The sequence below is a fragment of the Aulonocara stuartgranti genome, assembly GCF_965226115.1.
Source record: "Aulonocara stuartgranti genome assembly, chromosome: 9".
Lineage (NCBI taxonomy): Eukaryota > Metazoa > Chordata > Actinopteri > Cichliformes > Cichlidae > Aulonocara > Aulonocara stuartgranti.
The window spans coordinates 10,750,964-10,765,564 of NC_138960.1; the positions used below are offsets into that span (position 1 = coordinate 10,750,964).

Below are 14,601 nucleotides of genomic sequence, written 5' to 3' on the forward strand. Positions count from 1 at the left end.
AGCAGCTCACCTGTGTTTCCGTGTTTAGTGTCCGGATGTGGAGTGGAGCTTGTTGTTGGTATTTGTGTTTGAAGAAACTGTAAGTTTGCTTTGTTTCCTCCTTTTAGAATTTGTCTTTAGGAACTTTAGGAGGAGAATGTGAATTGAGACATTTGTATTTACATAACATACAATAAATCAGATGTTTGATTTGAATTGGACTGTAAATCATACAAACTCCTGGGCTTGTGATAGTGTTTTCAGCTCTGTTAAATAACATGTTGTTACTGCTTCACAAAGATCAGGTGTGCTTCAAATTGAAACTCTACTGCATAGAGTTACTAGTTTTTCTAGTTTAAGCTTCCACTGAAAAGCGTTTCCTTCACTTAAAACACCACACATCACTTGAGGCAGCTTTGTTTCTCATGAATATATTAAAGGACAGAGGACAGAGCTTTTTGTGTTCTACTTGTGTTCTAGTTCCTCTCAATAAGCAGCTCACTTTGTGTTCTCAGTCCTTCTGTATCTAATATCTGCACATAACTCTTGAAGATTGACAGTTTTGCTTTGCTGTTTTAAATCCCAGGACCAGAAGCTTAGCTCTGAGATCCAGAAGGAGATCATGTCTATCTTAAAGGTTAAATCAGATTTAACACAAGTCTGATATTTAAGTTTGTTCTCCATAGAAGACAGAGGATAGAAAGGATTTATTTGAACTTTGAATCATATAAGGTTATTCCTGCAGACCACGAATAAAAATACGTTTTTAACATTTAAATGTCACAGTATATCTGAGTGAAAAATAAGTCAAGATTTGTTTCTTTAGCATGTCTATAACAACCTCAGTTGAGCAAAGATATCCTGCTTAACTAGAGCTGGCAGCCAGTGAGCAGATTTTTAGAGCCCAGATCTAAAAATGTGTAAGAGCAGTTGGTTCATAGACCCCTTGGCCTGAGGAACAGAATATGACAGGTAGTTACTTACTAGAGCAAGTACTACTGTACTGCATGACTTTTTTAAAGAAAAGCAAGAAGTTCTGTGTAATAGAGTAATGATTTTCTTGAATAACAACCCCAACAGTGCACATCACTGTGTGAACTTTACTCTGACTGAGTCTGAGCAGTTAGACAACATTTTTTTGGAGTGAACACATAAAGGTGTGGCTCACAGACACACAGAGTTAAATCCAGTCTGAAGCAAGACTCAAAGATCAGTTTGTACACAGACAGTAAAAAACTGCATTTACAGTCTGTCAAAAAGTGAGCACATCCCTCATATGTTTGTGAATATTTTGTTATATCTTTTCATGGGACAACATTGAACATATGATCCTTTAATACAATGTAAAGTACCCAATGTACACCTTGTATAATGGTGTAAATTTGTTGTCCCCTCAAAATAACTCAGCATACAGCCATTAATGTTTAAACTGTTGGCAAAAAAAGTGAGTACACTCGTGTGATTTCAGGATTCATGTATGGCATGTGTCAGCTCCATGGCAGTAAACACAGGACTGATCTGTTAATCATTTGAAACCAGAGTGATATTGCTGCCTCTGTCAGTCTGTGGAGAAGGCGGAGAGGAGCCGCTGCTCACTGACACACTAACTGCAGTTTGAGCTCGGCCGCTGTTCCACAGTAACTGCAGTTAGGTGGACACATCTTTTTGACCATAACCAGTTATAGTGTGAACAGCGGTTGGAGGTCGGGGGTCTTTATAATTACAGTGCAAGTGGATGTTTAGATGCAGTATAGAACTAAATTAAATCTGTTGGCTTCTGTCTGTTTAAAAATCCTTTGTTACAAATAGTGGACCTGCTTCAATAGAAAGTAATTATAACAATGGATTGGATTTATATAGCGCTTTTCAATGCCACTATTCATTCACTCTCACATTCACACACTGGTGGAGGCAAGCTACGGTTGTAGCCCCAGGGCAGCCCTGGGGCAGACTGACAGAAGCGAGGCTGCCATATTGCGCCATCAGCCCCTCTGGCCAACACCAGTAGGCGGTAGGGTAAAGTGTTTTTCCCAAGGACACCAACGACCAGGACAGAGAGCCCGGGGCTTGAACCGGCGACCTTCCGGTTACAGATGAGGAAGTACTGGAGAAAGAGCTCTAACTCTTAAACTCTTACTCTTCTCCTCCAATTGAAGTTAAAGCTACACAGTAAGAAAAACAACAACAACAACAACAACAAAAAAACCTCCTCTTGTTGTGAAAATCTGCCTCCACCTGTCTCCTTTCGTTTTCTGTCCACATTAACACACTTACAGAGACAGACTCACTTATTTTTCTTATTTACAGTGAATCAGTGTGTGTCAGTGAATGCTTCGTGTGTGCTTTGTCTCCATCTAGTGGACTGATAGTAGAAGTAGAGCAGCTAATGGCTTCCTCTGCCTCACACTGCTGTCTGACTGCATTCAGCAGACACTGAGATGAAGCAGAAAAGAAACACCTGATATTTGGACAGCACACATGATGGAAAGGAGGATTTCAGTTGATGTGCACATGAATGATTTGTGTTTCCTCTGCAGGTGAAGGTAGAAAGTGTATGTGAGCTGATGTGGACGTGAATTCAGCAGCATGGATCAGTGTGAGGACAGAGAGGAGGGAGTCCCTCCCTCTAAACCCACTCTGTTTGGGGAAAATGAGAGCCAGACCAAAGCTCAGAGGTGAGATGACCATCTCTAACAGTCCATAACTCTTCTCCAACTCACAGCTCAGCACTCACATCACTGCTCCATCATTATTTCCTTCGGGATGAATAAAGTATGATCAATCAATCAATTATTCCCAGGAAAAGACGGAAACGTGGGAGAAAACATAAACATGGAAAAGAACCCGATGCCACCTGTGTGTCATTAAAGAGCGACTCCATTCATTTTAAAGCCCAGCAGTTGTCTGCTGCAGAGAGGTGAGCTGTTAGTAACATGAACTCTTTGAGACCTGACTTAATTGATTGATGTTGTTGGATATTAACTGCATTGCAAACAGGTCATTCCCTCAATCTCATTTAAACTGTCTCTTAAAAACAAGCCTTTGGTTTTAAACAACTGAAAACCCACAATCAGTCATTTTAAATTAAACGAGTTCCAGCAGAAGATGTATACATTTCTCAGTAATAACTGTTTTGAAATTAACAGACAGTTGCTGCTCCATAGTTTATTAATTGATAGAGATCTAGAGTTTGATAGTTTGATAGAGAGAGAGATTATATACAGTGGGGAAAAAAAGTATTTAGTCAGCCACCAGTTGTGCAAGTTCTCCCACTGAAAATGTTGAGAGAGCCCTGTAATTTTCATCACCTTAACTATGAGAGACAAAATCCTGAAAATCACATGGTCTGATTTTTAAAGAATTTATTTGCAAATTATGGTGGAAAATAAGTATTTGGTCTGTTTGAACTCTTTATCAGTATAAAAGACACAACCTTAAACCTGGGTTTTCTGACCTTGCGTTTTGAGTTCCGGTGTTTTTGTTGCTTTGTATTATGAATTATGTATTAAGTGCTCTTTGTTAGTCTATAGTGATGGGATTTCTCGGCTCACTAAAAAGAGCCGGCTCTTTCGGCTCCGAACTGGCTCTTCAGGTTGTTTTGTTGCTTTAATTAGTTTATTATTAACAATAATATAAAAATATGCACAAAAGTAATAACTAATGTAAATAAATGGTTTTATTTATATATCTTTATATATAAATATATACATTGGCTCCTAGAGACAAAGCACACACAAACTCCAAAGCACATTTCTAGTGTTAACTGAACTTCAAAACAGAGCTACCTAGATCACTTAAATTACACAATTGAAAGCATATGTGTATTGTTTGTGTATTTATACACAAGCACTCATATATATTCAAATAATTTAAAAAAATGTTTATTTACCTGTTACCACCACACACCAAATCAGGTCGTTGGTACTTCCTGGCTTGTGTAACCTCTAGATAACAAAAGCTCAGCACTGTGCCTAGCATCCTGGAGCACTTCTGTTGTGTTTTGTACGTGTTTTGGAGTTTGTACGTGCTTTGTCTCTAGGGGCCACCGTAAATATACTTTTATTTATTCACTCCACATAAAATGTAATAAATATTCATATAATACAAAAACCAACTATTCACAGTTCAACTTTTAACTATTTAAATTTTCAGCTTTTTCCTTTTAAACAAATTTAAAGTGAAACAACACAAAACACTGCAAACCACAACACAATTAAATATATATTAAAATATGAAAACATAAAGAAGATGCACATTCTCTGTCATATGGACCTGCATGAATAAACTTTCTGAATCCTTTATCATCTGCAACTGAAAATAGTTGGGGATGATTACTATACCTTTGTAATATGACATTGTTGTCCCTGGCTCTCTTTCTCTGTCTCTCCCTCCTGCTCTCTCCCTGTGCTACTGCGTGTGGAACTACCGCCCCTCCCCCCTCTGCCCAGCGCAAAGCACAAGGCTTGCATGCGGAGTGAAGCGGAAAAAGGTGCGAGAAAGAGGGTGAGAGAAGGAAAAAAAAACCCACGGCTCGCAATAAGGAGCCGGCTCGCGTCGTTCACGTCAAAGCTCCGGCTCTAAGAGCCATTTTGTTCGCAACCAACACATCACTATTAGTCTATAGTTTATTTCTATAAGGTCTAGTTTCTTGTGGTCCCAGTTTAGTTCCCTGATTGTTTAGTAATTTCCCTCTGTGTAGCTGACCCCTGTGTCTCCCTCTGTGTCTAAGTTTATACAGTTATGTGAGTTCTTGTGCCTTGTGTCCACTCCTTATGTTCAGTGTTTCCCTCATCCTGTCGTGATTGTGCTCTCTCGTGCCCCTCCATGTTCTCTCTCACCTTCCAGTCCGTCTCTGTGTCCTCCCCATTTTGTCTTGTGTCTAAGTGCCCTCAGCCGTGTCTCCCAGCTGTTCCCTGTTGCCCTGTTCTCCTTCTGTATTTATTGTCTGTGCTCACCTCCATTTGTTGTAGCGTCGTCCCCTCACGCTGTGTGTCACCTCCATGCTCCCTGTGTTCCCAGTGTAGCCCCCTGCGTGTCTTGGGTTTTTGATTTGAGTTTCTTGTTTATAGCTCCTTGTGTTTAGTTTAGTACCAGTGTGTTTTTTCCAGCAATAATACTGCCATTTTGAGTTCATCCCTCCCCGCGTTTGAGTCCCTGCTTTTAGGTTCTATTTCCTTCCAGCCACGCAGTGAATCATGACACAAGCAGTCAGTCACACTCCAAACTCCACGATGGCCAAGACCAAAGTGCTGTCCAAGGACACCAGAAAAAAAAGTTGTAGACCTGCACCAGGTTTGGAAGACTGAATCTGCTATAGGTAAGCAGCTTGGTGTGAAGCAATCAACTGTGGGACCAATTATTAGAAAATGGAAGACATATAAACCCACTGATAATCTCCCTCGATCTGGGGCTCCACGCAAGATCTCACCATGTGGGGGTGAAGTCACAAGAACAGGGAACAAAAATCCCAGAACGACCTGCAGAGAGCTAGGACCAAAGTAACAAAGGCTACCATCAGTAACATACTACGCCTCCAATTTCTTAAACTGCCGCGACATTCTACACTGCATTTCTGACATACAAAAAACACTGGAATCAATGGTACTCTTCTTGCTGTCTTTGACTGCTGAGGTTCTCTATAATATTTGGTAAAGATTTCATAATTTTATTGCATATTCTATGAGGATACTGAGCTGTTCATAATTATTAATAGTCATTTTTTGTTAACAGGATTTTTACAAAACCAGAAATCACTGTTCAGCTTTTGTTATCAGGGTTTGGATGTGCACAGTTATTGGAGTTGCATGTTGTTAATGTTCAGATAACAAGAGAATTATAAGATAAGAGAGCTGACATGATGTTTTTGTGTCAGACAAAGACATCATGTCATGTAAAATAACCTCATAATTCACGTATTATTAAGTGAGAGGTTTATTTTTTGTTTTTGTTTTTTGTTGTTTTGGGTTTTTTAAAAATTTCATATTCTTTTTAGTGCAGAGGACCAGCAGGTTGCATTTTAGGTTATAATGTTTTGTTGTATTATTCTGATTCTTTATGATGTCTCCACAGAGTGGACCAGAAGAGCTCAGAGGTTCCCAGTGGTCAGTCTTCCCAGAAGCATCAGACACACCTGGACTCTATATTTATGGTGTGTACATGTGCAACAACTACTTTTACATTCTGTTGACAGACATATTCTTGCTGGGTTCTGGCTCAGAGGGTAGAGCGAGCTGAACAGAATGCTGTGGTCAGATTTTTGCCTCCACTACAAATACATCGGCAAATATCTAGCATCTAGTATTTTAGAAAAAACAACAACAACAAAACAGTTTATTTAAGAAGCGCCTTTCAAGAATCGAGTACACCTTACAAGCAGTTAAATAACAGACAGTATGGCTACTCTTTCAAGAAGAAGAGAACATACTACATAATGCTACATAGTATTTGGTAGTATTGCAGTGAATACTGCATAACATTAATCAGAAAAGGCAGGTTTAAAAAGATGTCTTAAGGCCTAAGGTGTCTTAAAGCTACTTTAAATATAGGGAGAAAACCAATGTTGTGAAAGTGGCATGGAAGAAAGTTCCAGTGCACACTCAGCTGAAAATACTGGAGGGTAATTTGAGCAGATGGGAAAATAACAGTAGCAGAGGAGGATGATGTCAGAGTACGGGAAGGAGTGGAGCTGTGCAGAAGATGTGATATGGAGGTGTGACTTTATGGAGATACTTTGAAATAAGAAGCAGAATCTAAAATCAATGTGATATTTCACAGGAAGGCAGTGAAATGGTTGAAGAGCAGTAGTAATGCGTTCTATTAATGACACAAGCAGCTGAATTTTGCACCAGCTGAAGTCTATGGAGATATTTGTGTGGAAACTGTTGAGAAATCAGTTTTACCCTGGTTCTTTTTTATTCCTCGAGCATCCAGAGACAGCACCGGAACTCAGTAGTCATTTTCACAAAACCTTTATTCATCTTTATTCATCTTCATTTAAGCATGCATCTTCTAGAAGGGGAGATGTGCAAGGCCGGTGTCCCTCTGCAAATCTTCACTCCTTTGTCTGTGAAACACAGACCCCCATGGTGTACTGCAAACTCTGTGTTTGTGTGTGTACGCACGAGCACCTGAGTGCCTGTGTGTGCGCGTACCGTGTGCATGTAGGTGTGGGTGCGTCGTAACAGTCAAAGCACCTGTGTGTGTCTCTGTGTACGTGACTTCCTGTCGGTCATAAAAGTAATCTCCTCACCTAAGCTACACCACATTCCTCTACACAACATAGAAAACAGAGTTAACATATTACAAACACTGAGACTCCCACTCTGCATCCACTGGACCGTTGGCCTCTTGTTGTCTTACATTTACATTTAAGGTGGAGAGTCTCCTGCAAACCTACTTCTAAGTTTATAACAATTATGAGTTTTTATTAAAGGTACAAGCATCAGCATCCGCAATCCCCAACTGTAGCTTCCTGTCTCCTTTTATGACAGCAGACCCCCAGTGTCAATAAATTCCTTTCCCTCTAAACAATTACACACACTCACAAGCCTACAGCTAAGCCAAACTGAAACACACAGACAAATCCTTCCTTATTCCTCTGATCTAAACAAATTTAACACATCATATTCTAATAATTGTTTTCTTGTACTCACATAATCTAGAAAGGATAAAATTATAATAATCCATATGGAATATTACCTAGAGCAAGAATAGCAGTAGTGTTATCAATGAGAAATGATAACTAATATTATGTAGCTGGAAATATGATCACCAAGTAATAATACTGATAAGTATTTCAAAGTGTAGGGCACTATCAAGAGAAACATCTAGGCTCCTCAGCTCTGAATAACAATGTATGGACATACAATGTACTATATGGACTACCTGCCACATGCTGTGGGATCGTAAAAATTATAGTACTGAAAAGGGCATGAAGGTATTACACTGCACAGCGCAATAAAACTGAGGTGGAAAATTTCAGGTGGCTGAAAGATACTATTATAGTTGAGAAAAGAGCTCTACTGTTCGTTTCACCAGATCTGATAAATGTTCCATAATATCCAGATTTAGCTGCAGATAGAGAATCCTTATAGTTGTGTGTGTGAGAGACATGTTCTTATGAAGAACATGAGACATAACTTGTTAACTTGACATGTTTACACAACATTTATCTTTAACAACAATATAAAGGGATAGATATATGGAAAATATTCTGACAAAATGTGGATTTTACCTTTTCCCACTTCTTTTAGATAACCAGGGTTTGAATTTCATTGAGGGATTGTGTATATTGAGCCTAATTAAACAGATTTCCAGAAACACACCTCCTTCTATGTTCTTTGTTTTTCTCCTGTGTGAGAAAGGTTTTGGGGTATTTCATAAAATATTCTGTTCCAGATGCTGGAGGACAAAATAATCTCTTTTGTGAAGAACGAGCTGAAGAAGATCCAGACAGGTCTGAGTCCAGATGACCTACAATGTTTTAAGAGTCAATGTGAGGATGAGGCTGTATTACAGAGTGTGGATGAAGAACACAGTACGAGCAGCAGAGAAGCATTTGTGATGATTACAGTGGACTTCCTGAAGAGAATGAAGCAGAATAAGTTCGCTGAGTATTTGCTGAGAGGTGAGAATTATTCTCTAAATAAAAAAACATTCTGAAAAAAAGTGCTAAAACATTCAACAATATTTCAAGTAACACAAAAATACATTCAAAATATGTACACTTGATAAATCCTTGATTTGTGTGTGTGTGTGTGTGTGTGTGTGTTGGGTCCTTAAGGAACCTGCACTCGGAACTTCCAGTGGCATCAACATGAATTTAAATCTAACATGAAGAAGAAGTTTCAGTGTGTGTTTGAGGGGATCGCTAAAGCAGGAGACCAAACCCTTCTGAATCAGATCTACACAGAGCTCTACATCACAGAGGGACGGACTGTAGATGTCAGCGATGAACATGAGGTCAGACAGATTGAAACAACATCCAGTAAACCAGACAGTCTAGAAGCAATAATCAGACAAGAAGACATCTTTAAAGACTCACGTGAAAGACATAAACCAATCAGAACAGTGCTGACAAAGGGAGTGGCTGGCATAGGGAAAACTGTCTTAACACAGAAATACACCCTCGACTGGGCTGAAGACAAAGCCAACCAGCACATCCAGTTCATATTTCCATTCACTTTCAGAGAGCTGAATGTGCTGAAAGAGGAAAAGTTCAGCTTGGTGGAACTTGTTCATCACTTCTTTACTGAAACCAAAGAAGCAGGAATCTGCAGCTTTGAAGACTTCCAGGTTGTGTTCATCTTTGATGGTCTGGATGAGTGTCGACTTCCTCTGGACTTCCAAAAAACTACAATCCTAACTGACCCTAGAAAGTCCTCCTCAGTGGATGTGCTGCTGATAAACCTCATCAGGGGGAAACTGCTTCCCTCTGCTCGTCTCTGGATAACCACACGACCTGCAGCAGCCAATCAGATCCCTCATAAATGTCTTGGCAGGGTAACAGAGGTCAGAGGGTTCACTGACCCACAGAAGGTGGAGTACTTCAGGAAGAGATTCACAGATAAGAAGCAGATCAGCACCATCATCTCCCACATTAAGACCTCACGAAGCCTTCACATCATGTGCCACATTCCAGTCTTCTGCTGGATCACTGCTACAGTTCTGGAGGATGTGCTGAAAACCAGAGAGGGAGGGCAGCTGCCCAAGACCCTGACTGAGATGTACATCCACTTCCTGGTGGTTCAGGCCAAAGTGAAGAAGGTCAAGTATGAAGGAGGAGCTGAGACAGATCCACACTGGAGTCCAGAGAGCAGGAAGATGATTGTGTCTCTGGGAAAACTGGCTTTTGATCACTTGCAGAAAGGAAACATGATCTTCTATGAATCAGACCTGATAGAGTGTGGCATCGATATCAGAGCAGCCTCGGTGTACTCAGGAGTGTTCACACAAATCTTTAAAGAGGAGAGAGGACTTTACCAGAACAAGGTGTTCTGCTTCATCCATCTGAGTGTTCAGGAGTTTCTGGCTGCTCTTCATGTCCATCTGACCGTCATCAACTCTGGGGTCAATCTGCTGGTAGAACAAGTAATTACATCCCAGATGTGTGAAAGAAGAGAAGAATCTGCAGGGAGACACTTCTACCAGAGTGCTGTGGACAAGACCTTGCAGAGTCCAAATGGACACCTGGACTTGTTCCTCCGCTTCCTCCTGGGTCTTTCACTGCAGACCAATCAGACTCTCCTACGAGGCCTTCTGACAGAGACACGAAGTAACAAACAGGAAACAGTTCAGTACATCAAGAAGAAGCTCAGTGAGAATCTGTCTGCCGAGAAAAGCATCAATCTGTTCCACTGTTTGAATGAACTGAATGATCATTCTCTAGTGGAAGAGATCCAACAGTCGTTGAGATCAGGAAGACTTTCCACAGAAAAACTGTCTCCTGCTCAGTGGTCAGCTCTGGTCTTCATCTTACTGTCATCAGAAAAAGATCTGGATGTGTTTGACCTGAAGAAATACTCTGCTTCAGAGGAGGCTCTTCAGAGAATGCTGCCAGTGGTCAAAGCCTCCAACAAAGCTCTGTATGTATGCATCTATATACACGTTTATTGTTGAAATGTTTATGCAACTATGGTCTATTGCATCTGGAAGTCTTAGGATTTCTGAAATATTTGTGGAATTAACCCTTATCAAAGTGGACCCAGAGCTTTTCTTTAACTCTTCAAAAACTAATATAAATGAAAAGAAAATGATAAAAATCCCTGCAGTGAGCTAAAGCACCTTGTTTCCAACAGATGATGAATGGTGGTTTCATCGGGGGTTCAGTATGTGATAATTAATAATTATTTTGAACTGTATCAGGCAACAGCAATCACTGGTATTCTAATTTAGAAAGTATGCCTGTGTCAGTGGTTATTGATCTATAATCAGTAAAAGTACTAGCTCTCTACTTGCTTAACGGATACAGAGGTGTAACTGTGCTTTTTCAAACCTAATTCTATTTTTTTTATGCTTGATCTACGAGTTGTATTGTTATTTATGAAGCAGAGTCAGACATTTTTTTTCTGGTGGTAAGTTAAAAATAAGTTATTTAATTTCATCACAAATTAAATTGGTTTGCAGATTGTTTGGCTGTAACCTCACAGACAGAAGCTGTGAAGCTCTGCGTTCAGTTCTCAGCTCCCTGTCTTCTAGTTTGGGAGAACTAGACCTGAGTAACAATGACCTGCAGGACTCAGGAGTAAAGCTTCTGTCTGCTGGATTAAAGAATCCAAGCTGTTCACTGAAAACTCTCAGGTGAGGATTAAAGCTTTTTTCATTAATTTAGGTTTATGATCTGGATTATAGTATTGATCAAACAACAACATTGTCGAATTCAAAATTTAGCTGTTATTCATATTTATGTTAGCCTCTGATTTACTAATTCATTTATTCTTTTTCATAACATTAAAAAAATTGAGTATGAACCTGTGTGTATAACATGCTTTTTAGCGCCAGTCTGTTGAGAGATTTCAGATATTTTGGATTCATAACATATCAATTTATTTTCATTGTTACAAATTGTTTCATACAGGATTGCAGCAAATGTACTTCAAACCTTTTATTTAGGGGTTTGATTTATTTGTGTTAACCCTTACACCCTGGTGAAATAGTTTCTGGATGAATACATGATGAGAATTTTCCACATCTCCTCATCTATCCTTTTTGACTTCCTTAAATTAAATAAATAAATAAATAAATAATACAAAAATAACTTTGGAAACCTAAATAAACTAAATAAATCAATAAAATGCCACTTGGATGAGTGACGAAATGTTTCTCCCACAAAACGCTACGTCCAGATGAACAGAATCAACTTTTGGAGATTTACTTTCCTGTATGATTGAGAATGCATCAAGAAGAGTAAAGTGTTGTTTTGTGTAGCTTAAACCTTTCAGCTCAATTAATTTCAAACTTTTACATAGTGACTCATATTATACTGTGATCTATATCTGCTTTTGAGAGCACAGTTTCAAATTAAATTCTTAGTATATCACTACCACTATAGTCTCTGTTTCTCCAGTTGTGTCACTGCTGCTGTACTGCTCAGTGTCAAATGTTTTGTTATTCATCTGCCTCTTTCAACACTACTAGGTACATTACTGTCCTGAAAATATTCCTGGAAAAGTAGGAAGTGTAGCCTAAAACAGAAACTTCTTATAAACCACCAATTCAATTTTCCCTGTTCTGTGACACAACCTCCAAGTAGAAAAAAATGTAATAAATAAAAAAACCCTCTGGTTATTGGTTATCTGTATCTGGTTATCTATCTCCAGTGACTATAGTATTTCCGGGGCCGGCGCAGGTGACACAACAACAAATTTGAAACTGCAACATTGACTTAATTGAGGTCTCTGGGGAAAACCTGATCAAAAAACTTGATCATCTGAATGCTTTGGCAATAATTTTGCACCAGATGACCTTTTTGATGAAAAACCTCTTTATATATCCAGGCTTGGGACCAGTAATACATTACAATGGTGCCAAGGACAGCAGAGTTGTGGCTGGTTCTTTCTTTCATCTGACCAATAGTGCTAAAATTGAAAACATTTTCTCTCAGAGTGATGTTGAAAAAATGGTTTGAGCATTTGTTACTTTGAAGTTGACTTTGACTGTAGTCATTATTTTCTAAATGCTCCCACAGAAGTTTTCAATTGCTCCAAATTACTGTGGTGAGATTACAGAGACAGAGGCAATGAAAGAGAGATCATATTCTCCTATAATATCTTCTATTAAGTGGTTTCCTTTTAAATTCAGAGTTTAATTAAAATAATTTTCTCACAAAATCCTGAATGATCAGACCATAAAGAAAGCATAATAACATATTCACTTTTAGAGTGCAAGGTTACTTGTGGTTCTTAGTGTTCCCAAGAAGAGATTTAGGTAATTAAACTTGAAACAATAGTTCTATTAGGTCAAATGGATGTCCCTGAATTTGGAAATAAGAAAAACAATAAAACAATCCTTGTATGCAGTATTCACAGATGGATTTTTTTTTTGCCTGTCTACAGTCTATCAGGCTGTCTGATCACAGAGGAAGGCTGTAGGTCGCTGGCCTCAGCTCTGAGCTCAAACCCCTCCCATCTGAGAGAGCTGGACCTGAGCTACAACCATCCAGGAGACTCAGGAGTGGAGCTTCTGTCGGCTGGACTGAAAGATCCACGCTGGAGACTGGACACTCTCAGGTAGGGGAATAATGTCTGATAGAGGAGGAAGAGCTGTAAACTTTAAATAATTTAATTCTTTAATCTGTGTTTGTTTCATGCAGATGTTACATTAACACACACACACAGAGGAAACCTATATCTATTACACCAAGTGTTTCTTCTTCTTTCACCTCTTTTCACTCTCTGCAGCTAATCATGAGGTGTTATTAAGCTCTTGGTTTCTTCCAATGTGTTTCTTTTCATCCATCTTCCTCTCCTCACCCTAACTGGTTGTGGCAACCCTTTTTTTGGATCTGCCAGAGGTTTCTTCAAAGCAAGTTTTTTTTTTTTGTTTTTTTTTTTGGCTGTACCGTTTGGTAATTTAGCAATCAGAATTATTGTCTGATGGCCAAAAGGATGCTATTTTTTCAAGTGGATCATTATGGTTTGCCATATTGGTCCACTTGATTGGTCTTTATTATAAATTAAATTAAATTAAATTTCATTACAAACTGGACATACATGACTGAGGGATAGGAGAGGGAGAAAGAAAGGGAGAGAAAGAAAAACAGAGGTAAAGATGGACAATGAGAAAAGACAAGAAATCCAGTGGATATCCTGTTGAAAGTGGAAAAAAAGAAAACAAGTAAAAAGAGAATACCACAGTAGGGGTAGGAATACCACACCAACAACCTCAATAAGTCTAAGTAACTGTAAATAATAAATATCGAATGTTAGTGTGCAGCACACAAGACTGACAGTGCACAATATGCTTTGAGGTAGCAGCCAAGGTAGATAGTTTGTGTCTGTGAACATCCATGTGTACACCTGTGTGCATGAGCGCACTTGTATTCAAAAGGTTTCTCAATGTAACAATCTACTAGAGAGTGTGGGGAGCCATAGCCCTGCCCTGCATGCCTGTTTCAGGGTATGAAGCAGGCATGCAGCAGATCCAGTTCCCTGACATCCAGAGGCCCCCCAGAGCACGAGAGCCCAAGAAGGACCATTGGAGGGGCAACCATGCCACCAAAAGAGCTGAGGAGCACCGGACACTAAGTACCACAAACACACCGATGGCTAAGTAAATCAGCCACCAGCAGGTGGCTGCCAGAAAGCAGAAGGTGTCAGCGCGGCCCCTACCGAAAACCCTCAATATGTTAGGAGGTGGGCACCAGCGCCAAAGGTGGGGTGGAGTACAAAGACCATCCTCTGGACGCCCTATAGCATGCCCACTCCCAAGGCCCTATATGTATATGTTATGAGGCCCCAAATGGGGGCCCAGCCCTTTAGTAAACTTTTCAAATGCAGGTTTGACAGCAGAAATGAGAGAGATCTGTGATGTCTGGGGCATTCCTCAACTCTCCTAACGGCCTGCAAGCAAAAAAGTCATATAAATGCTGATAATTTATTTCTGAGTAATTTTTCATGTACATAA

General features: G+C 39.6%; 1 protein-coding gene across 4 annotated transcripts in view; it reads left to right on the forward strand.

Annotated features, from left to right (window-relative positions):
• The window catches only part of LOC309714481 (protein NLRC3-like), a 58,594-nt gene continuing 43,993 nt past the window's right edge, over nucleotides 1–14,601 (forward strand). Inside the window, exons 1-8 of one of the 4 annotated variants that reach the window (XM_082546981.1) lie at nucleotides 1–79; nucleotides 2,517–2,654; nucleotides 2,780–2,896; nucleotides 6,049–6,127; nucleotides 8,377–8,605; nucleotides 8,762–10,562; nucleotides 11,104–11,277; nucleotides 13,032–13,205. In XM_082546981.1, the coding sequence (XP_082403107.1) occupies nucleotides 2,566–2,654; nucleotides 2,780–2,896; nucleotides 6,049–6,127; nucleotides 8,377–8,605; nucleotides 8,762–10,562; nucleotides 11,104–11,277; nucleotides 13,032–13,205 (2,663 nt within the window). In that variant the 5' untranslated portion in view covers nucleotides 1–79; nucleotides 2,517–2,565. Of the gene's footprint in view, nucleotides 80–2,516; nucleotides 2,655–2,779; nucleotides 2,897–4,427; nucleotides 6,128–8,376; nucleotides 8,606–8,761; nucleotides 10,563–11,103; nucleotides 11,278–13,031; nucleotides 13,206–14,601 lie in introns of those variants that run through there. The other 3 variants (XM_082546986.1, XM_082546982.1, XM_082546987.1) reach the window with 3 other exon arrangements.